This window comes from Tetranychus urticae, chromosome 1 (genome assembly GCF_039701765.1).
Source record: "Tetranychus urticae isolate SD_2017Ah chromosome 1, NJAU_TeUrti_SD_1.0, whole genome shotgun sequence".
Classification (NCBI taxonomy): Eukaryota; Metazoa; Arthropoda; class Arachnida; order Trombidiformes; family Tetranychidae; genus Tetranychus; species Tetranychus urticae.
The window spans coordinates 30,925,364-30,948,785 of NC_142958.1; the positions used below are offsets into that span (position 1 = coordinate 30,925,364).

Here is a 23,422-nt window from a genome sequence, read left to right on the forward strand (position 1 = left end):
CAATGATAAAAATAAAGCACGAAAGACCCAAAAGGAATGCAAAAAGATAGAGTAAATCTTCAATCGTGATGAATGCAATTGGATGATACGCAATTGGATGGGTTTTGACTTGCTCATAATCTTCGCATTGGGCATTTGTTTTGTAAAATTTAACCCTTTTCACAGCCACTTTACTTATTGCCCAGTCAAATGCATCAAAACAATAGCCCATCTCAAGGCACGAATAGGCTGCTCGTTGAAGGAAACGTTTCTTGCTCTTCTCGATAAACTTGTGGTAAACCAAAAATCGTAAAGTATCAAAATAACGACGATTACTAATATCAACATAAAAGTTAGTATTTTTCTTGACATTGATCATTAAATTGCAAAATATTCTGGTGCAAGTTTTAGTGTAAAGCATTGAATCGAGAAAAACGATTCTATCGTCAACCAAATGATCAGCAATATATTCAACAGGTTTACCAATGTCAACTGGATGTACACGACGGGACAAAAATGGATCATCTCTAATCTCAAGAGCACAGTACAAATTATCAATCACATCTACGCGTTGAGTTGACCTGTTAAGATCCTCCAACTCAATTAAGGGTGGAGCTCGAGTGGCTATTGAATAATTGGTCGTAAATGCAGAGGTTAACAATTTGGAGACGAAAAAGACAGCACAATAACAAGTGGCCAAAATTATGAAACCAAATTGTCCATTGATAAGCTGTTTTGTTGTCCCCTTGAAAGGCCAAGGCAAAGTTTTCTCACGGACTGCATAAATAAGCACTCCGATGATGGACAAAAGGCCAATTAGGAAATAAACATTGAGTTCAATTATTTGAAAACTGGTCAATATTCCTGGATACTTTGATTTAACCGCTCTGTCCGTGTAAAGATTAATAAAGCCACAGTCTTCAGTGAGCATCAATGAACTAAAACTAACATTTTCTGGAATCAATGAAAAACGATCAGCTGGTTCAGGTGGGAATGAAGCATCATTGAGGCCAGATTGGATTGAATGGAGCAAAGGTGACGAGCAAACAGATGAATGACATTGTTTATTTTGAATGTGTCCACCGTTTACCCATTCAATTGGCACTTCACCAATCATGATTGATCCATAGGCTTTCATTGTACCAAACACGGATGGATCTTCATTTCCGGAAGCCTGACTATAATGGACCAATCTTAAGGATCCGTTGAAGGGGACATTCAATGGCATCGTTGAACCTTTGAATTTAAATGGACGTGAAGTGTGTTATTGGTAAAAGTTAACACAATCTCAATGAGAGATTTTGATTTCCATTGATTGAAAAATTTTTTCAATTTGGCTGTACAATTAAAAATAATGTCTAATTGGAAAATTTTTCATTTATGAAGTGATTAACTTTCCATTTTCTGATGAAACAAAAATCCATAACAGTAAAAAATTTATCTCTAATGATGTTGCTGAGTTTTAATTGAATCTATTCTGCTAATTGGACTGCTAAATTAAATGATGTATAGTTTATACGGAATTTTGATTTGATTTTTTTTTCGATTTTTAAAGGTCTAATATCATTGATTAGAATATTTTTAACAATAGTAATCACTAATACAATGAATGGTGAAGGTGACATTTTTATAAAAAAAGAGTTGATTGAAGAGTGAAAGTTAAATCTTTAAATGATTAAATCAATTCAATTTTTGGGGACTTTATTTTATAAATTATCAGGTGATTGGACTCAAAATTTACAAAAATATCATTTTATAACAGAAAATAGAAAATTCAACTTAAAAATTGGTTCATAAATAACATTATTTTGCTTCTCCGTGTTTATCAAGTTTTAATTACGATCCTTGATAGCTTGAACGGTGTGTTAGGTGATAAGTGGTATCATTTTGAATGTTGTGGATGCAAAGGTTTCTTCGCACCATTCAGACATACTTTCGAAACCGTTGACAAGATGGTAAATTTTGGAAGTGCAGGAATGATTTTATAAGTCCTGAGTCTTTTCTTCGCTCAGACTAATTAATATATTGATTCTCAATACTAATAAATTGTATATTGCTAATACAATGTATAATGCTAAATCTGATGTTACTAATACATATAATATGCACAATCAAAGAAGAGAATTTTACAATAAAGACTATTTTGTCTGATTTACTGTGCAAAAAGATCAGAATTTATATGGGAGATACATTGATCAATAAAATTGAACAAATTGTATTTCATTTGAATTTGTTCTGATAATCTAAATTTCGCGGTTTATGCTCTTGTTTTCCTAACCAGGACAATTGAGTTAACGCCTACTCAGCCTTTCACATTTGACTTGAAAGAGAAGAGACTAAAAAGACTGAAGTAAACATCAGCGAAGTAAAATAAATGTCTTTTCCCAGTTTTTTGTGTTGTTTTAAGTGTCAACATATTCTATTTTAGAACCAGCCCAATTAAAACCAACTTTTAATTTATTTTTTCTATAAAACGTTGAAATCTAAATAAAATGCCTGCTCCAGTTGAGGAACCTCCACCGGTGGCTGCACCAAAAACAGAAGCTGAAAGGCTGCATATGCAAGCACAGTCTGTTACTGATGAGGTTTGTTTTTATTTTCTAGTTTCCAAGTCTCTTTTAACTCAGATGATTGAAATTTTTGACATACAAATGATAATTAACATGATTTTATTTTATAGTCGCTGGAATCGACTCGTCGAATGCTTGCATTATGTGAAGACAGCAAAGAAGCCGGTATACGAACATTGGTTGCTCTGGATGAGCAAGGTGAACAATTGGATCGTGTTGAAGAAGACATGGATAAAATAAATACTGATATGAAGGAAGCTGAGAAAGCTTTGACTGGTATGGAACAATGCTGTGGACTGTGTACATGTCCATGTAAAAAGCAGAATGAATTTAAAGAGAATGAATCTACGTGGAAATCAAGTGAAGATGGTAAAGTTATTGCTGGTCAACCAGCTAGAGTAATGGATGAAAGAAATGGAGGTGGACCAATGGGAGGACAGTATATTGCTCGAATTACCAAAGATGCTAGAGAAGATGAGATGGAAGAAAATATGCAAGGAGTATCTACTATGATTGGTAATTTACGGAATATGGCAATCGATATGGGTCAAGAAATTGGTTCACAGAATGCTCAATTAGAAAGAATCAATCTGAAAGCTGACTCTAATAAACTTAGGATTCAAACTGCTAATGAGAGAGCACAAAAACTTCTTAAATAAAGCGACCTTTATCTGGTAATTATTGTTACATCGAAATGCCTGATCTCTTTGTTGATCTGTGAAGCTTTTCCTTAACTTCTACATCTTCGAAATCTCCTTTTTTCTTCTTTCGACTCTACTACTACTTCTACTTCTACTACGTCTGCTACCACTGTTTCTTCAAATGGATTTGAATTAAGTCTTATAGTGATTTTCTTGCATGATATCAAAAAATTGCAATAAAATCAAACGGATTGCTGAGATTTTTAAGGATCATAATATATTTAAAACTGAAAAAAGATTTTAAATCAATCAACACACAAACAAATTAATAAATCATTCCAATATGCAAAAACAACCAAACAAATTATGTATAACATTTGACAAAAATACTTATTATAATGATGAATAACTTAATTGGTTTGATTCTCTTTGACCCTATTGCTGTGGCTAACCTTGGAAAACTTGGATTCTTTACCTTCAAATGTATTATATCAAATTTTTATTTTAAAACGAGACAAAAAATCTGAACATTTATCTTGGTTGATCTTAATTACGAATATAATTATAACTATCATTATTATCATCATCATTATTATAAATATTATTAAAAAATTGTTATGCACTTCATCAACTTGGCCTTTTAAATTATTCCTGCAACATCGACAATCTATCGATGGTCTCATTTATGAAGCGATTCCACTTGAAATTGCTATTTACAACTCATTTTTGGTATAAATATCATTTTCAGCTAAATAATCTTCAATTCTATTGGCCGTTGGTACAAACTTTTAAATATTTAGTAATTTGAAAATATTTATTATGCTTAGTCTAATACAACTAACTGTTTTGCTCAGATTTATCATCAAAAATCTGTAAAATGATACCTCGATTCACTTCTTTAGATTCTTCAATATTCAATTGGTAGGCATAATCGTTAATCTCTTGTATCTGTTCCATCAGTTGGTTCGGCTTTGAGTCACGAAAACAATAAATCAGTTCATAGTCATCTGCCTCCAGCATCTCTAATTTTGATAAATCCCAATCACTTTCCCCTAACTTCCATTCGGGTTCACTTTTCTTCATAAAATCCAGTAAACCAGGAACTTGAGATTATAGAAAAACAAAATAATCATTAACGTTAACAGAATACTTTAAAAATTTGAATTTAGATAAGTTAGTTAGTTCTACAAATAGCAAAACCTACCAGATTGAGGCCATATAGTAGGAGAAGAACGGTCCAAAGTTTCCTGGCAAGAAAGGAATTCATCTTCCCTTGTAGTCCATACTGCTGTTGTGATTGGACGGGAATAAAGAAGCAACGGTCAATCTTAGAAGATAAACACTTACAGGGTGAACTCAGAACTTACCTTCAGACTTTGGATGATTTACTTTCACTTTCAATTCTAGATTCGATTCAGAATCAACGTTCTCCATAACTCTGATTAAAATGGTTGTTATTGATGACACACGTTTAAGTTTGAAAATGCGCGCTAACTAACCGCATGGGTGAGTGGTCAGAAGAGTGAAAGAGACAGAAGGGGAGATTATTTGAAAAAGTCTAATTAAGATAATCTAATGATCTTTCGAGTGAAGATTCTGCTTTAAAATAAAACTCATTCCCGCCCAGTAGTACTCAAAATTGGTTACCATGTGATTGCAAATTTTCTGCCGCCAAATTTGAAAAGGGAATCTTGAATTATTTACACTTTTATCAGCGCCATCTCTAAATTGAAAGTTTGAATGAAAAGATAATATCTTGCGATTCTTTTGCTAGTAAATCTTAATTACTACTTTAACTTAATCATTTAATTGATGCTTTCTTAGTTTGTGTGACAAAAATTTGATCTCTATACAGTGATTGAATGTACTATGGGAAATAATTTAACTGTATCATCAATCATAAAAATTGAAGTTTAATATTGAACATTTTCGTGAAGAAAAGGTTAATTCATTGTTTTTTCATCACTATTTTGCTTTTACCGAAGCTTGTTCATCTTGTTTCAGATCATTTCATGGATTGTTTCACTTTGAATTAGGATTACTGTTCACCAATTTTAAGTTGGACTCATTAAACATTTAACATCACGATGACTACTTAATTTATTTTCTCGATCTGAGTATCAGGTTGCATCATTTGCATGTAAGTTCATCGGTGATAAGAACTTTCATTTCTCTGTCAACAACCTCTATGGACCTCTTTATCTGCGTTCAATCTTCAAATCTCTAATCATGGAGTATTTAACGCCAGTTCATTTTCAATTCAATTGAAATTTAATTGCTACCCAATAAAAAAGCACAAAAAAGCGTCTACGAAATAACATGTCACATCCCTTGAATAAAAATATTTAACTGTAAGTTTTTATTTTATAAGCTGAGTAGTTCATGCATTTAATGTTAATAACCTCAGTAAAAATTTAGTAAGTTAAAAAAGATTAAGATTAAATTGGCTGTTTACAACCTTTCCTTGAATAAATCAGGTGTTTACCGTGATTAATTGATAATACATTTGATAAAATATCTTCTTATGTAGAGAACTAATTTCTCAAGAAGAAATCAAAAAAACGACAAAAGCGATAACTTTGATTGCTAATTGTTTTTAGCTTTCGTCTTCATCCGAGTCTTGTTTATGTGTCAATGTCGATAACTTTTTCTTCATTTTGGGTGTCAATAAGGGCAGATAATCCTTGGAAATCAAAAAGGTTGACAGATTAAATAGATCAACAAAAACCTTATATCGATCACTCATAGTAGATCTTAGGTATTGATAACCAGCTGAACCTCCAGTTCCCATTTGATGAGATCCAATCATTCTGAGTACCATTTGAACATGGTTATCTGGAAAATAATTCAAGATAGAAAATAATGAAAATAAAACAATTCAAAACAATCAACAGCTGGCATCAGACCAACTAGTTCAAGTTCAGTTGGATAAGAATTGAAAATCAATAAAACATCGAATGCTTACATCGCCATTTTGTAATGAGAGAGTCAATGTCCATCAATGAAGTAAGAACATGGTAAGGTTGATTAAATCTGGGTTGATCTTTGTATAAGGAAATCATTAAAGCACCTTGCAGAGCTCGGTGAGAGAAACGGCGCTCACCACGAGTAATCAAGCCATTGTGAATAGATTCATCAAAGATGGTCTCAAATACTTTAGTTTTTTGCTTGTAATCATTCAAAATATGCTCTTTTACGCCAGGATCAGTTTCTTGTTCAGCCTCTCGTAAACTGCTTTCCAACATGCCGTTAACGACTTCTTTATACCTTTCCCAGAAGTTGAAATCTTCCTCTTCAAGACCTGGAGTTCGTTCCAACCATCTTTGAATAAGATCACACAACGAAGGCTCTTGCTCTGATTTTTTAATCAACTCGATTATCTTTGGATCTTGAAAGATGGTCAAATAATGACTTTTCCCATAATTTACTCGAAGTTCATTTTTAACGCCCAACTTGTTCTCTAAAAGACGAAACTGGACACTTTGAAATCCTGATGCTGGAGACAGATAGTTACGAAACTCCATGAACTCCAGTGGAGTCATGGTTTCAAGAATGCTGACTTGATCAACAAGTAACTGTTTCAAAAATTAAAGTAAGCATAAAAAAGCATTAAGCAATAGTCATAAACATTTGAGTGTAATCACTTCAAAATAATAAAGCAATGATATGCAGTGTAATAAGTTCATTGGAATAATTTATTGATGAAACTTACCTTCAAAATTAACACCAATCGATTCAATCGAGATGTAATAACCAGCATGTTTGTTTCACTGACTTCCTTTAAAAGAGAGAAATGAAAAATTCAATTTGAGTCGCAGATAAAACCAGTACTCAATGTGTCAGATATATTTACCTTTCCATTAAGAAGATTCCTAATGGAGTCCAACTCAAATAAAATTTGCTTAAACCACAATTCATAAGCTTGATGGGTGACAATGAAAAGGTGTTCATCATGAACTTCATTGCCAAGTGACCTAGTGATGGGTTCAACACAAGAAAGCAACTGATCCAGCTAATGAAAGGAGAAAGAGACAAAATTGACAAAGATTTATTAAATTAATTGAAATAGTCAAATAAACTTACCATCAAATAATCACCATAAAGCAATCCACCTTTGGGAATTTTTCGCGAAATCGTGTCATCGGAACTCATAGTTGATTAAGGTGCACAATGTTCAGGTGTTTTTGATCACAGTAGAGGTACAAAACACAAGTAAAGCAGTAAAAAAAAGAAATTAAATTTACTTCACTTTCTTTTCTCTTCAATTAAGTTAAACTTACGGCTTGAAGCAAAATGAGGAGGGACAAGAATTTGATTAAATACCAACACACCGATGAAGAAGAAGGAGGGGAATTAGGAGTGATTAAGGTTGATAATAAGGTAACCTAATCTAACCTTGATTGAAGTATTAGAAAGTAAACTAGTCTGACGACGGGTTCAATCTCACATTGGAACCCTTAAGGAACCCTTTTTTCCAGTCGCCATCTATTGAAATTATGTTTTCCCTTGCAAGATAAACTTTCAATTTTTAATCTTTCAAAATGGACAAATTAAAACATCTTAAGATACCGACTGTTCAAAAAGGTGTTCAATTTTTCCAAAGGTTTAACCGTATGATTAATGTTATCTGTTATCAACTGTTATCTTTAATCTTTTTCTTACTGCTGTCCCTCTAACCCTTGGTTAAACTTCATATTACAAGTTAAAAAGAAAGAGTTGTAATCTTTGAATTCAAATTCACCGATTAGTTAAGATTAAGAACGTTTCACAATAATGAAACATTTATTTTCCTTAAGAAATAAGAAATAAAAACAAGTATTAGTTGTTAATTGGTTTGATAAAATCGATCAAGATATCGTTTCATTTTTAATCATTGTTACAGTAAAAAGATGCGAATCTTAAAAATGATAAATAATCTACACGATTGATTTTTAGATGGAATTAGGTGTTACGATAAGCAATTAAAAACAAGATTATCTTAAGGAAGCATTCAGTTCTTTTTAATATGAGAAACAAGTTGTTAGTTGAGATCAAAAACACCGGGTAAATCAGACGAACGGAAATTGATTTCAAGGTTGCCTTCATTTATGGTTATCTCGAGAAAAGTTATTCACACATTTACAGAGAATCCTTGTGATTGGATGAGACCGTTTACAACTTGAAAAGCTAGGATTAAAGTGTTCTAATAATTTTGAAGATTTCATCATTCCATTAACGCATTCCATGATATAATAACATTTCTTAGGAATCGTCTTCTGAGTAACTGAGCAATGATAAGTAACATGACGCAATTCATATGCAAAAATCGACAGGTAGATGGCAGCTGTTTTTAGCTTTAAAGTTCATGCGCGAGACTAGTTAGAGCTGGTTATATTTTTTAACCACTAGAACCACTTTTAACATTGCAAACTGTTTTCTTTCAATTCTGTTTAAGAATTTCATTTTACCGTTTATTCTCTGAATTATTCAATCAATTAATTAACTCCTTGACTACCTTATAATTTTTTGTTAACATTGACTAAGTTATCTTCTTGTCTACATTAGTTACACTCATATCTATCTTACCCGACTGTTTTTTGATAAACTTACACCATGGCTAGGACCAATCAGTATATCAGTTCTCAAAACAAAGTGCAAAAGGCCAGGAAATCCACTGGAGCCTGTGGTGCACTGACCATCAAATTGGCAGCCAAACGAGGTAAAACCATTGGCAAAGGTAAAAAAGATATGAGAGACATGATAAAATTTAAACCCAGACGATACCATCCAGGTGTAGTTGCTCTTCGAGAGATTAGGAAACTACAGAAGCGAACTGACTTACTCATCCCAAGGAATCCATTTTTACGACTTGTAAAGGAAATTGCCATGGATTATTCTCTTGAGCAACTGCGATTTCAATCTGCCGCATTAAGTGCTTTGCAAGAGGCCGCTGAAGCTTTTCTTGTTCGTCTATTTGAAGATACACAATTGTGTGCTATTCATGCCAAAAGAGTGACAATATTTCCAAGAGATATTGTTTTGGCTTTAAGAATCCGTGGTGATTTGTTCTTAAGACCAACAGCCGCTAATTAAAAGCATTCATCTTGTAATTATTTAACTACTGCTCTTCTCTTTTAATTCGGATCTATGAAACATTCGATTAAAATTGTAAATAATAATAATCTATCGACAAAATATTACTCATGTTGAAAACTGTTGTAAACATTTTCTTTTCTCATAAAAACGTACATTCTAAACTTGTAATTTTCATCATTTTCTCATTAAAAACTTTCATCTAAACCCAAATTTTGTTACAATACATCTAATTTCACGGGTCTTTGCTTTGCAGAACGGTCGAGCTGTCACGCTTCCGTGAACCGGTGACTAGTTCTTGAATAATTTTAGTGTAATCTTAAAACCAGAATGTTGTGTAAAGTTACCCCTTGTCCGTAACCTTTGAATTTTGCTTACAAAGGTGTGTTTTGAATTTGAATCAGGTTAGGAGTTAAACAAAAGATTATCTCATCGGGTTCAAATCGAGTCATTTGTTAATAAAATTTACATTGAAATTACCATTTTAATGGCTACAGTTTAACCTGAATGATCATCGTATGAACTATTACCAATCAAGGCGTTGATTGGACATTTGAGGATACCAATGAATGCTTAATTACGTTCTTAATAAAATTGTACCTTTACTGATTGAGTAAAGAGACATTTTTTTTGTGCTAGAAACGTTATTTCCGATTGTAAACTAGTAATGATTTAAGGTTCAAAGGGAATGATTTGACACAGAAACGTGTTTTTATGACTAATTAAAGTTGGCAGACATTTTTTTTAAGCAAAAGTGAAATTCTCGTTGTATTTATATTTTTATAATAATAATATTAATAATAGTAATAATAATATTAATAATAATCGTGAAAGCGTTTTTGTTTGACATGGATGAAAAAGGAGTCAGTTTGTATGAATATTATGTTCACAATTGCATTCTTCCAAGAGTGTTTGAAAGAAATATAAATGGAAAGGGTTAGAGAGAGAGAGAAAGATTTTAACAAGTGTTAATGAGAAGGCCACTTGGCCCGATGAAAAGGATAGCGCACCATCTTGATTCATCATTAAATTTAGATTTTTTATGCTACTTTATGGCTGATATGATTAATATTGAGAACGAAAGTAGATCAAGGAAGGGACTTTTTTATAGTAATAGTTTTGCATTTGCTTTGTTTTACACTAGAGAAGACCGATATATTAGTTAATTGTACATATTTATATATTTACATATACATATATCAAATAATCATCACGTTGGTTGGCGAAGAGGAAGTGTGTAAGAGAGAGAGATTGGGGATTGGGGGAGGCCAGGAAATGGGAAGTAATATGCATTTAGTGAATTTTATGGAAACAAAAAAAGCAGACAAATGGGACCAGAAAAAGAAAGTGAAGATAGCCTTGGCTTATTGTTACACCAATGCTTGGACCGTGTGATAAAGCTGCATTAAGATTTGAATATGAATTGGTAAACATGATAGTCGATCATGAGTGGCTGGGTCTAGAGAAATCCATGAAAGTGAATTGTATCCTTCAAGAACGTACCTGTGAACATGAAATAAATAGAGAAGTGTCAGTAAAAATTGTATAAATTATTTCCAAATTAGAAAATCAGATTATAGGAAATTTTTACCTTAATACATCTGTAGTCAGATTAGAATCAAGTGGATGACAATTTCTGTTGTTCATACAAAAGTCATCATTGTTTTGTTGCACAGATGGTGTGTGGATAAGTAATGCCGACTGAAAATGGTAGAGAAAAAATTAGTAAACTCTTTTAGTTATGGTTCCAAAAAATAGATTGAAGCAGGCGAGGAGAAAGAGAATTCAAATTTTTGACATCTAATACTTGAACGATCACTATGAAACAACTTAAAGATTTGGAGAGAAGTCTACTGATAATACTAATGGACTAAGAGCTACAGAGCAAATCATTTCAATGATGTTTAAAGAAGATCTTTTGATAAGAGAATTTTGGCTATTTCTGACTAACTGGGTATTAGATATTAAAGTTATGAATTCAATTTCGATAGATATAACATAATAATGAAACTAACTTTTAAGAAAGCAGGATTCATATCAGCTAAATGGGGACATGAAGACCAGAACCATTTCGGTAAAGGACCGGTTTGCGCAGTTGACACGTAATAACCTAACGCTAATGGCTGTTGCAGCAAATTGGTTGGATCATCACCAAGATCGCCTCCAAAAGAACTCTAAATTGAAAAAAATAAAAAATTCGTTAGAATGTACAAAATTGAGGAAATATAAAACGGTTTTTGAACATCAAGTAATAACATTGTATTGAACTCTTAGTTAATTGTTGCAACATTCAAACCCAAGTTCAATTATAGATACAAAAGTTGGACAAGCAAGAAACCAAAACTAGAAGCCTTAGAAAATAATCAATTTTGAACGGTAATTAGTCTGTCCAGTTCTTAACAGTCGATTCTAATTGACAGTTTGCTTTGTAACTCTTCAAGGTCCAATGAGTTTTTAATGTAACAATAACCATTTTTGCTTTATTTTGCAAATTATGTATTCTAATGATTTCATTGAATCAAGGTCAGCAAAAAGAGTTACTTTTCAAGGCCAAATGGTCATTCGTTTTCTCATCTTTCAATTTAATGAAATGCGAACGAAGTATGAGATTGAAAAATTATTCAATTTTTGCTGATAGTATTTAATACTATATTAAAAATAAACAAAAAATGTTTTATTGCCCACGTTGTTTTTGATTCACTGAGCTAATTAAAAAAACCGTTGAAAGCTTTTTTCTATGTTAAATATTCTTGGAATAAATTAATAAGCTGATAAAAAGGTAAAATTGAAAAGGCGAATCGGAGATTAAGTTAATGTTAAGATAGACATGAAGATATTATAGGTGTTTTTACTCGATTTGTTCAAAATGTTCAACTATTAAAATACATTACCTTCATATTCATATCAAAGCCAGATTGTCTTGGATCATCTGAATGGTTTAGGCCCTGATCTCTTGATCCTGGACTACCCGTCGGACTTTCAGTCCATTGGAAAAGATCAAGCTCATCGTCGACAGGAAGATCCTCTGTTCCTCCATCTGCACCTAAAGCTTGTAGAAGATCATCTTCATTGATACCGCCGATGCCTCCATCACCTATGCCGAAACCAGCTTGAGATGATGAAGAGGCAGCAGAAGTTGGAAAGACCAGAATATGAGTACAAGATGCTTCTTCAGGAGTGCTGAGGTGACAAGTACTAGATGAACTGTTATATTTATCATCTGGTGTAAAATGATCAGGAAAAACTCTAAGCGCAGTGTCAGCCTCTAAAGATACCAAACAAGCTGAAAGAATAGAAGGTATCTCATAAGGAGTCATCATTGAGCATTGGCGACATTTATCGCGTAATAAGCGGCTATAACGTTGAAGTGATTTTTTACTGAGCAATGAATTCCACTCTCTTAACTCTCCATGTCCAACTCGTCCAAGTCGACCAATCACTAATCTCCAAGGTTGAACTGTTTCAGTCATAACTGAGAAAATAAACTCTAATATTTTAAGCAGACCAAATTTTTTGGCAGATGCTTTCTTTCTTCTAGTTCGATTGGGAATTTCGATGTTGATCAATGTAGATTCGAGAAGATCACCTTTGTCATTTGAGCAAGTCACAACTAACCATTTTTGATCTTCAGTGAGACAATAAGCACAATACAAGATTTGAGATTTTTCCCTCCCATCACCAAACATTTCACCAAGCTCAGTTTGTTTATCTTTGAGAGGAGCCAAAATGTAAGGAGGAGTATAAACGCGAGTAATCGACAGGTTTGGATCCTTAGATTTGAGAAAAACGTCTAAAGAAGCAGCTGGACCAAAGCCGGTTAACGATTTGGACACAGAATGATGAATGAGAACTTTTCGACATTGATTAAATACGGAGAATGCTAAAGCTTTCAGTTGATCTTGACGTTTGGACCCTCTAAAATCTTCTCCAACACCAAGAATAGAGTCTAGAGATACTAGTTGGAGATTGATGCTGTTATGAAGATGTTCTGGTAAAAAGTTTAACATTTGTGCATAGCATCTAAGTAGTCCAAGGCAGGAAAGGCGGTAAACTTCTTCATCCATATTGGCAAATGTGAAAGGCTCAACAATATAAATTACAATGACTGGTTGTTTATTTGGATCATCATCTAGCTCGGAAGTATCTTGAAGATGTGAAGCTGTGTAACCAGATCCTTGACTTGCCCCTTCATTCATTTCATCATTCATCTTAGAATCATTCGTATTACTCAAGTCGGGTGGATGATGTGGTGAAGCTGTTGGAACTCGATTAGCATTGTTCAAGTTAGAATTAAAATCTGGTTTGGGAGAAGAATTGTCAAATAATGATTTGTCCAAAGTCTGCGAACTCAAGTAAGGAGCAACATAATATCGACAAGCGCGTGCATAAAGTTTGATTTTTGACGCCACACTTCCATCGCCAATCTGATTAAACCAATCATCAATAGGTTCATTTGCAATATTTTTCGCCACCGTTTTTCCAACTCGCATAATACCGTCTCTCATTACCTTGGCTATTGGACAATGTCGACCAAGTCGCAACATTTCATAAGTTGTACTTAACTCTTTGAAGTAGGTTTTAACTCGAGATAAAACATAAGTATCATCGGGTGCTAACACAAGATAAGCAACATCTCGTGTCACTGAGTAAGGTTCTAACATTAATTTTTCCCAGTATTTAAGAGCAAAAGGAGATAAAGCAACCCAATCATTATCATGTCCGACCAATAAGGATGGAATAGGTTGAGGTTCGCATTGATCTTCAGATCGTCCAGCTAAACGATGGAATTGTCTCCACGTTAAGGGACCAGAAACGGTATAAGTAACTTCCCACATAGCTTGAGGTTTCTTTGTAACAGATTTTTGAAGTAAAGGAGTTAGGTTTCTCAGCAATCTTACAACATCCAGATTATTTGGTGCTGTTGAACCATTATTGAAAGACCATTCGTGTAAACATGATGCTTTCCGATTTAATCTCTCAGGTGTATTAAGTTGTTGAAGAGCCATTTTTGAAAGTTGACCATTCATGACTTGCTTGGGTGCAACTAAAGCTGTGTAAGCAATCTCACAACCATCAGACCTCTGTAATGCATTTGAACGGAGAAGGAAAGCTTTCTTTGTGACCACTTTCATGGAATTTAATAGAACTGGGATGGATATTGATGAATTAATGTTGACCATATCGGAATCATCTTTGTTTCGTAATGATTCAAATATAGCTGCTTTGGCTAGTAAGGAACTAGATGAAAATAAAGTTGAGCATTGACTCCTTAAAAGGTTCACTAAGCTGGCGTCTAATTGATCGTTCTCATATAGATTTGTACTTGGGGTAACCATTTCTTTACCATCGATATTTTGTTCTTGCTTTATTGAAATCTCACTTTTGATCATTGGTTTCTTCTCTAATCTCTCAAGAGGATCATATACAACACCAGTAATCTCAATTTCATCTTCATAAAACAGCCCAGCAAAATAGCTTCGATGACGATTGGCAACAGCACTAAAACCACAAGTACACTTATATTGAGGTTCATCTGAGTCACTAGGAACAAGGGATTCAGGTAAGTAAATTCCGACATCTGATCCTTTGATGTTACCATTACAGGCGCATAAGGTACAACTTTCAAAATTATGATCTTTAAATAAGTTAAGCATAGAATCGGATAAAACTAGATTGATCAATAAGCAATGAGCATCTGGAATTGTCGGTAAGGCTGGACTTGTGGCAGGTAAAGGCGGCCTCCCTGATATTAAAGGAGCTTGATGGGAATGAACATCGTAAGGAAGCGATCCTAATGGACCAGAAATGTTACCAATGGAAGATGGTGGATGATGACCAGGATGAGAGGAATTATTTCCAGGTATTTGATGATGGTATGGAGGATGATTAACATTTGCAAAAGGTGTTTGAGGTCCATTGCTGTCCATGATAGGTGAAAAACAAGGATGACCTGGTGATATCATTCTATCGCCTGGACCATAGGAATTGGGGAATTGAGGGTTCATATACATGTTGGGTGCTTGTTGGTGACCTTGGATGAAAGGTGGAACTTGATGGTTCGGCGGATAATTTCCTCGTATATTATTGGTGGGTCTCATCATTCTGACACCAGATCCCATGATTGGAGGGTTTTGATGCACTTGAGAGTTGGATGAAAATGGACCGGAACGATTCAAAATCATGTTTTGATTCTGTCCAGGATGATGATTAATATGATGATGTGGACTTTGTTGTGATGAATAATGAGAATTCATTTGGTGAGAAGAAGGGATCATTCCAGGATGTGTATGATGAGGCTGCACCATTGCATTTTGTTGCTGGCTATTGCCGCTAGAAAAACAAAAATAATGTACGTCAGAAATATAATGATAAACAATTAACAGCAAAGTTAATGAATATTTCATTCAAACAATAATGGTTAAAAAATGATAATAGATATTAAATATTATAGAAAATTGAATGATTCGAAACTTTTTGCCAGATAAACGAATAAAAAAATAAAATTCATTAAAGTTTATTTTATTGCAGTATCAATGTTTTTGTAACCAATGATGAATCAATTCATAAACTCCACATGTATGCACATTTCATTAATCATTGATTGATTAGAGAATAACGTCTACTTAATTGTTAACCAGGATCTGATAGATTTAAACTGAATTACATAAAGATACTAACAATTGTTATATTTCAAAATATTTTCAAAGGTGCATTAACTGGAAATATGAGATCATGTCACTTCAAAAAACTAGACCAAAGCAAATGGTCTAGTTATTGGAATCTGGTTGACATAATTAGCGAATTGGATGAAACTAAATCAAGAAAAAAAACCCATAAAAGTAGAATGATCTAAAATCTGATTATTTCAAGAAACTTTTGAAGCGCTCACTTGTTCGCAAGTCCAGATAAGTTAGCCTTTTCAAACAGAGAATTGATACTATTTCTAAACTCTTACATCAAAAATTTATCTGTAAATGAATTTTCATTTCAAAATTGAAAAGTTCGAATACGGAAGTTTAGCTCTTTAATATTCAACTATAACATTTTAGTTTCAATCCTAAATGTAGACATGAGAACGTATAACAAATTTTTAAACAGTTACTTCACACAATCAAACTACTTTGGGCCATTGAAGAAATAAGCTTGCGCAAAATAATCTTTTCACTTTTCATCTCTTATACACACTTTTCACCATCTCTCCCTGAAAGACTGAAAAAGTCTGGATTTTTTTCTCTTTTCCCTCTTTCTTTTACTTTTCTCTTCCTTTTTTTATATTTCATCCATTCATCAAAAATGTTTGACGCGGCATCTTATTGTGCGCAAAAACCTTGAAAATGCGACAATGTTTGTGACTTAAAGATTTTTTCAAGTCTGTGTAGATAATTCATATCATGGGACTTTTATGTAGACACTTTCAATTTTCTTAAGAGAAAATTAGCCTGGAAGAACTAAGAAAATTACAGGCAAATGAAAAGTGGGAGAAAATGATCTTGAGCACACACTGTTGCTTGCTATCCTGAGCAAAGTCTTGGATAACAAAGAGATACAGAATAATTTGCTTCAAATTAATCGATACTTACAACTGATGTAAGTAACCAGAAGATCTATTTGTTTGGTTGGATTGAGATGGAGATATCAGTCCAGTGGATGGTCCATGATGTGATAAAGATGGATTTTGTTGAGATGGATGATGTGCATGTTTATCCCTGTGAAAACAACAAAAATATTATGATAAAAATTTGCACTCAGAAAAGAGATGATCCATGAATAAAACAGAAAACTATGCAAATCAGGATCGATCAGAAGTTGAATTTCGCTGCATATGTTCAACAACAAAAATGTAAATGTAAATCATAAAACCAGATTGTTCTACTTTCTGACAATATCTATCAATATTTAAATAGCTAAAGCGATGTGAATAATATTTCACTTGATGAGGACAAATGAGCAAAAATAGTTATTGCCATCAAATTTAAAAAAATAGATAAATATTGAGAAAATTAAAAACAAGTAGAACGGATTGTAATAGCAATGTAGCGGATGAAAAGTAACGTACGAGTATAAATGATTTGGTTGTTGATAATGATGATGAGAATGAGATGGATGAGGTTGCTGTTGATTTTGTTGTGAAGGATGATGTTGAGTTTTAGATTGACTTTTAACAGTTTGAAAAGGCAATGAAGGCTCTTGTTGTTTATATACACAGTCTGGTCGAGGTTTGTATTGAGTAAGACTTGCGACATCGGTTAACGGGGCATATTTGGAAGAAGTTAAAAATTTACACTGAATAGGTGGTTTATAAACATAAGACCAGTCTTTTGCACTGTCAAGGCTTGTTGGACTATTTGGATATGCGTCCAGTTTTTCACGGGCATTGTCGTCAATAAGTGTCATATCAATACCTCCAAGAGTGTTGCATGGTGAAGGTGCAGTGTTGATCTCCATTGATGGTGGGGTTGGAAAGATCATTGTCAATTCAGCTAGAGTTGATGAATTGCTTCGATTGTTTGTTTTTGAAACATCCTCTAATCCTGACAACAAATTGGTATTACCGTTGATTTGAGGAATACCGATTTGAGATTTGTTTACTTTTGGAGCATTTGGTGTTGAAAATTCACTGCTACTTTCTTCATCCGATGATGAACTAAAAAGGTAATTCAAATCATCATAACTAACTTTCAACTCCTCTTCTCGTGTGAACTTTTTCTGGGTTTTAGGAGATGCAATGGACGAATCTTCCACTCCAGCTGGAGCATTACTCTTTGGCCCCTCTTTGGATACAATTTGATCTTCTTGATTAGCAGAAGAAAGTTGGACTGCTGATGGTGCAATTACTTCCGCGGGTCGAGTTGTTATATCACTAGAACATTCAACTCTAACTTCTTCTTCAGTCGGTTCAACTTTAAAATCGGAAAATTCTTCATCATTAAATTCATAAGGATCTCTTGGCTTTAGGCAACTCATATCTAATAAATGATCATTAATATCTCTAAGTATTTCAGGTCGATTTAATCCTTTAATTACTCTACGATTCTTTGGCGTCGGTATATCCCAGATATTTGTAACGGTATCAACAACGCTAAAATCATAGAGCAACTTTTTGCACTGACCAATATCATTCTCGTTCATATCGCCAGGAAGCATTGGTCTTTTGAGAGAATTTGGACCATTTGCTCCAGTCTCTTGTTTATCAGATGAATTTTGCGGTACATTTTGTTGGAGATTTGTATCACTATCATTTGTTTTTGCTTGCTGTCCACCATTCATCGGCGTCCTAGGATTTGCACTACTAACAGCTGGAGACCCTGTCCCTGTTCCAGCGCCTTTAACGGACCCTGGATGAGGAGACATACCATCAATATTGTTTTTGTTTGTGTCTTTGGGATCATTAGAGCAAGGGTCTTGCTGGTAAATATTCCCATCATCACGAACGGGATGAGGTGATATAGAAGATAAATTAGCATCTAAGGGAAGAGCAGAAGCTGGTCCGTCACTGAATGGAGCACATGAACGTGGCGAATCTATGGCGGTACCTCCTGGAGTTGTTGCATTTGATTGTATTGATGGCAAACCACTCATACCGGGAGATTTGTATAAATAACTAGGTGTTTTGGGTTGTTGAACTGATGGAGGTTGTGTAATTGTTGCATTATTTCCCAAGGATGATGATTTTTCACCGCTGGACGAGTTATTATTGTTGTTACAATTTTCTTGGACTGTAGAAATATCGAGTTCTTCAAAAAACATTGGTCGACGATGGAAAGGGTTGACACTTTTGTTCGTAGATTTTTGATTTTGTCTTTCTTTATCATTTTTGTCAAATTTTTTGTTTGTTCCACTTCCAGAAGAACCGTAGAATGATGATGTATTATTCAGAGATTTTGAGTTGACTGAGGTTTGATTGTTAGATTTTTTTGTTTTACAACGATGACAAGAACAAGGTACTTTTGCTGAAGGATCACAGAAATCCCATTTAGCGAGAGCAGCAACAAGATCATCTCCTAAGGCTGTAACTGGACTCGTCGATGAAAGAGCTGAGGATGGAAGAGTAGGATTACTCGTATTTGGAGTAACTAAATTGAAAAGAACAAAAAAAAGTATATTAGAGAAGTTGATTTAGTTGAGGAAAGAAAGAGTGAGTCAAAAGGAAACACCAAACGTAATTGAGATTGATTTGTAGATTTTTATGCGATAAGTAGAAACTTTACAACGATAGATACAATTGTTGCAACAGTTACAAGAGTCTAGAAATTGTTTCAATCTAGTCAACTTTCCATGCAATAAAGCTAAGATTATAGTTTTTAGGAAAGATAATGAAATAATTGTACATCTGATACACTTATGATAATCTTAGTCTACCTAAGTAAGTAGTTTTTGATTCAAGGATAAATTTATGGCTTATTTGATTCAAAGAAACAAACCAATATGAGCTACAAGTTAACCATGCAGTCTAATGAATTATTTTACTGAGATTAAAATAAAAGTTCTAGCTAATAAAGAAGATTTCCCTTTTCTATTGAATAAAATTATATGAATAGTGTAAAGTCACTCTAACGGTTAATAATTGAAGCAAATAAGGAAATTTAAATGAAATGAAAATTTGGATATCCGAATAGTACCTTTGCCAGATACAAGGGTTGTAGTAGCAGAGCTACCACCGACTGTTATGCCATTTGATGTATTTGTTGTGGTTGCTGATGTTGGTATTGTTGTCGATGAAGATGTTAAACTTGATATTGGGGTTGGTGTTGAAGTGCCAGAAACTCCTGTCACTCCTAAATTTGAATTGGGAGTTGATGTCGGATTCGCCGATGAAATGGATGGTGATGATGCTGTAGTACTAGCAGTTGATATTGTTACAGTTGCAGTGGTTGTGGAAAGTGAAGATGGAGATGTTGTGGGTGACGATGATGCTGCAATAGTTGATGATGAGGCTAAAATAAGAAGGAAATCGAAAACAAAGTTATTAATTCGAAGGCTCATAAAACAAAATACCAACAAGTATCTAATCATAATGACAATGATAAATATTTATGCTTTCAAATTATTCAAGATTCAATGTCATTCAATGATCTAGTATATTTTTAAAAGTTTTATAGCTACAATACTCACTTGAATTTTGTTCAACTGGTTTACTTGATTGATGAGACATATTCATCTCTTGAAAGGCATTATTCCTAATACGGCAAGTTGATGAGGGTATTTGAGGCTGGATAGGCGATAAAATTTGTGAACGTACACGATTTGTATTGATTGCTAAATAAGATTGATGTAGTTCTGGTGGTGTATTCGGTGGAGTCAATAAGTTTACTGTTGGATTGCTTGTTTGCTGTTGTGTCTGTTGTTGTTGTGATTGAGTTGGTTTTGGTGTTGGTTGTTGTGTTTGTTGTGACTGTTGCTGTTGAGAAAACTTGGCATCTCTTGAGGTGCTCTTAACACTATTGTCATCGGTCTTTTTAGCATAATTTTCAGGAACAATATAAATATAAGAGGATGGATACTTCATTTTGATACCAGCAACACTGACTTCAACAACTGATGGCAATGATAACGAAGATGCAGATGAAATAGGATCATTTATAACGCCAACAGAAACATCGTCATAACAATCAACATAAAAAGGAGGTGTAACATTGATAGGTGCTTGTCGGTTGTTGGAACTGCTGCCATTGCTGTTATTTCCATTAATACTTTGTCCAGACTTAGAACTTTGAAGGTTTAAAGGATAAAACTTTTCCCATTCTTGTAAAAGTCTCTGTACTGATTGGTCAGAATCTTTGAAAGTTTGTCCCGTTACAATACCAGCCACACCATACGGACTTAGTATAACATTAAGGCCACACGAGGATCCCTGAGCGGCCAGAAGGTTACGCCGGGCTAATCTGAAAACAGGCGGAAGTACTCGAACATCTACACTAGCACAAACTGTGCTTTCTCCATGTACAAAAAAGTTAAAGGCGAATGAAAGCTGACTTGAAGAACTTCTATCATATGAAGGTAATGTTGTCGGTGATGATGGTGATGATGAGCTAGATGAGGTTGAAGCTGATGATGAAACTGGACCCATGTCAGGGTTAAAGCTTGCATTAGACCCTTCATCTGGAGGTATATCAGACTCAAATGGTTGTAAAAACCATTTTCCTATTCGAGCAAAACCTCGAGACAGAAGGCATCTTTCAATCAAATTGTGGAAAGCTTTGAAAAGTAGAGTTCGACATTCATAAGAAAGCCCATTTTCCCATGAACCTTGTTCAGCTTCAATTAATTCATTAGGAGATAATTTAGATACATCAGGTTCCTCTCCGTACCAAAATATCCACAATTCTTTACTATAAGCTGGATGCCCATCTTGACCGGAACCACTTTTTGCATTTCCCCCTCCACCTCCACCGCCAACAATTGATGCATCAGCAGACCCTAGATGACCACTGTTACACTTATTATTAGCAACTCTTCTCCACACACAAAGTAGTTCAGCTGCTAAACACTTGCTGAATGATTTAAGTACCGGATCATCGAGTGGATCACCAGTTGCCGAAGGTAACCAAGTCTCTGGTGTTATTAACCTTTTCCATTTTATCCCACAAAGATCGGCCAAAGCAAAAAAATTGGTGTAACAATCTTCAAGGCTGGCACCGTTGGTGATATTAGGATGGGTCATATCTTTTTCAGTGGCTCCGAGCAATTGCTCCTTGGCTGTGTTTCTTGGCCGCTGTATCACTGGAATAACCTTAACCATTAAAGAAAATTAAGCGTTCAAGAAGGAAAAATAAAAAGGTGAATGGCGATATTCAAAAATATAAAAAGTTTAACAAATTTAGATCAACATGAATTGGCCTGGACAGGCTTCACAATCACAAATTTACATTCCATTTACATGCTAAATTAGTGATGAAAATGATGATGGTGATGAGATTAATAGAAAGAAAAAGAGGAAGATGGAAAAGGAGAAAAAATAATGTGAGGAAAGGTAACGAAAAAAAGAGAGGCAGAGAGGAAGAGAGAGAAAGCAAGAAAGAGATCAACCAATAGGAGAAAGAAAGAGAAAGAGAAAAGAAGAAGCAAGCTCACTCACACATTCAAACAGACAGATAAACAGACAGGCAAACAGACACAGAGATATACAGAAAAAAATTTACGCATTTTATCAGAAAAAAAACAAAAGACTATCAGTTTCTTACCTTAATTGGACCATTAAATTAACTTGATTCCAAGTTAGTAACCAATATTTTACTGACCACATAAATAGGCTAATTAATCAATGATTAAAGTAAACCTCCAAAAAAAATGAAAACAAATGACAGATTATAGTAGTAGTGAGAGAAAGAGAGAGAGGCGAGTAAAAAAGAAAGAGAAAAAGAAAGAGAAGATCAAAGTAAAATGAAAATGGAGTGTATCTGTGATCAGAGCCGCGAGATGTCAGTGATGCACCGGTATAGAAATCTGTAAAAGTTGATTAAGCTAATGAACCTGAGAAGTTAAAGCTGATGATGAAGATTAATCAACTAATTAATTGATACACTTTGAGATTATCGGTTGATTTTAATATGAGACAAGGCTTGAACACTAATAAAAACTTTAACTTTAACCACAGTTTCAAATTAAAAGACACAAAATAAAAAAGGAAAACGTATTCAGCTTTCAGTGTTATTATTGTTGTTGAAGCAATACTTGAAGCCTCCGTTAGCCTGCTTTTTTACTACAAGAATTGGTTACCCAAAACTGACATTTCATTTCTCCCTCCACACTGCCATCTGTTGAACATTAAACCATTAACTAAATTCAAAATTCAAATTCTTTTTAACATTTAATTTATTTATTGGAATAATTTTAATCATCAAATCTACCATTACTTTTATTTTATTAAAATCATCACTCCCTATCTTAGAGTTGACATTAAATCTTGTGTTACCTAGTGATTTTTATTCTTATTCACTTGTTATCGACAACAATTGTTATTTTTTGCTAACAACTGTGATTTTCACAATTTACTCGCTTTATTTGGTTATCAGTGATTCCAAATGGATAAGATATTTCATTGACAAAGAGTCTTGCCTTTTTTTGTGACTTAATTTTCATTCACTTTTCGTCTTTTTGCCATCTTTAATTGGTGATTTTGATGTCCTTCAACAAACACATTTTAATCCATCTTTCATTAAC

At 33.9% G+C, this 23,422-nt stretch overlaps 5 protein-coding genes across 7 annotated transcripts; 2 read left to right on the top strand and 3 right to left on the bottom strand.

Moving 5' to 3' along the window:
- The first annotated feature begins 2,307 nt into the window (after positions 1–2,307).
- LOC107361769 (synaptosomal-associated protein 25) lies at positions 2,308–3,817 on the top strand. The gene is made up of 2 exons (XM_015928664.3): positions 2,308–2,564; positions 2,660–3,817. The coding sequence occupies exons 1-2, from the start codon at positions 2,472–2,474 to the stop codon at positions 3,206–3,208; spliced, it is 642 nt and encodes a 213-aa protein (XP_015784150.1). The 5' UTR covers positions 2,308–2,471; the 3' UTR covers positions 3,209–3,817.
- A 168-nt stretch (positions 3,818–3,985) lies between these two features.
- On the bottom strand, positions 3,986–4,782 carry LOC107361770 (protein lin-52 homolog). Of its 2 annotated transcripts, none has more exons than XM_015928666.3 (3): positions 4,558–4,782; positions 4,395–4,475; positions 3,986–4,293 (listed from the first exon to the last, which is right to left on the bottom strand). In XM_015928666.3, exons 1-3 carry the CDS (start codon positions 4,622–4,624, stop codon positions 4,028–4,030), a joined length of 414 nt encoding a protein of 137 aa, XP_015784152.1. In that variant the 5' UTR covers positions 4,625–4,782; the 3' UTR covers positions 3,986–4,027. The 2 variants fall into 2 exon arrangements, with proteins under 2 accessions (XP_015784152.1, XP_015784151.1); XM_015928665.3 differs by having other exon boundaries at positions 4,395–4,478.
- A 744-nt stretch (positions 4,783–5,526) lies between these two features.
- On the bottom strand, positions 5,527–7,470 carry v (Tryptophan 2,3-dioxygenase vermilion). The gene is made up of 5 exons (XM_015928663.2): positions 7,274–7,470; positions 7,044–7,202; positions 6,903–6,968; positions 6,156–6,765; positions 5,527–6,025 (listed from the first exon to the last, which is right to left on the bottom strand). Exons 1-5 carry the CDS (start codon positions 7,340–7,342, stop codon positions 5,787–5,789), a joined length of 1,143 nt encoding a protein of 380 aa, XP_015784149.1. The 5' UTR covers positions 7,343–7,470; the 3' UTR covers positions 5,527–5,786.
- Positions 7,471–8,591: 1,121 nt separating this feature from the next.
- On the top strand, positions 8,592–9,469 carry LOC107362140 (uncharacterized). Its single transcript, XM_015929154.3, has one exon. It carries the CDS (start codon positions 8,783–8,785, stop codon positions 9,260–9,262), a length of 480 nt encoding a protein of 159 aa, XP_015784640.1. The 5' UTR covers positions 8,592–8,782; the 3' UTR covers positions 9,263–9,469.
- Positions 9,470–10,350: 881 nt separating this feature from the next.
- skd (mediator complex subunit skuld) lies at positions 10,351–22,963 on the bottom strand. 2 transcript variants are annotated; one of them, XM_015928655.3, is made up of 9 exons: positions 22,444–22,963; positions 20,375–21,992; positions 19,882–20,196; positions 17,319–19,335; positions 16,843–16,968; positions 12,154–15,592; positions 11,278–11,436; positions 10,854–10,963; positions 10,351–10,765 (listed from the first exon to the last, which is right to left on the bottom strand). In XM_015928655.3, the coding sequence occupies exons 2-9, from the start codon at positions 21,921–21,923 to the stop codon at positions 10,633–10,635; spliced, it is 7,848 nt and encodes a 2,615-aa protein (XP_015784141.1). In that variant the 5' UTR covers positions 21,924–21,992; positions 22,444–22,963; the 3' UTR covers positions 10,351–10,632. The 2 variants fall into 2 exon arrangements, with proteins under 2 accessions (XP_015784141.1, XP_015784140.1); XM_015928654.3 differs by lacking the exon at positions 22,444–22,963 and having other exon boundaries at positions 20,375–22,267.
- Positions 22,964–23,422: the final 459 nt, after the last annotated feature.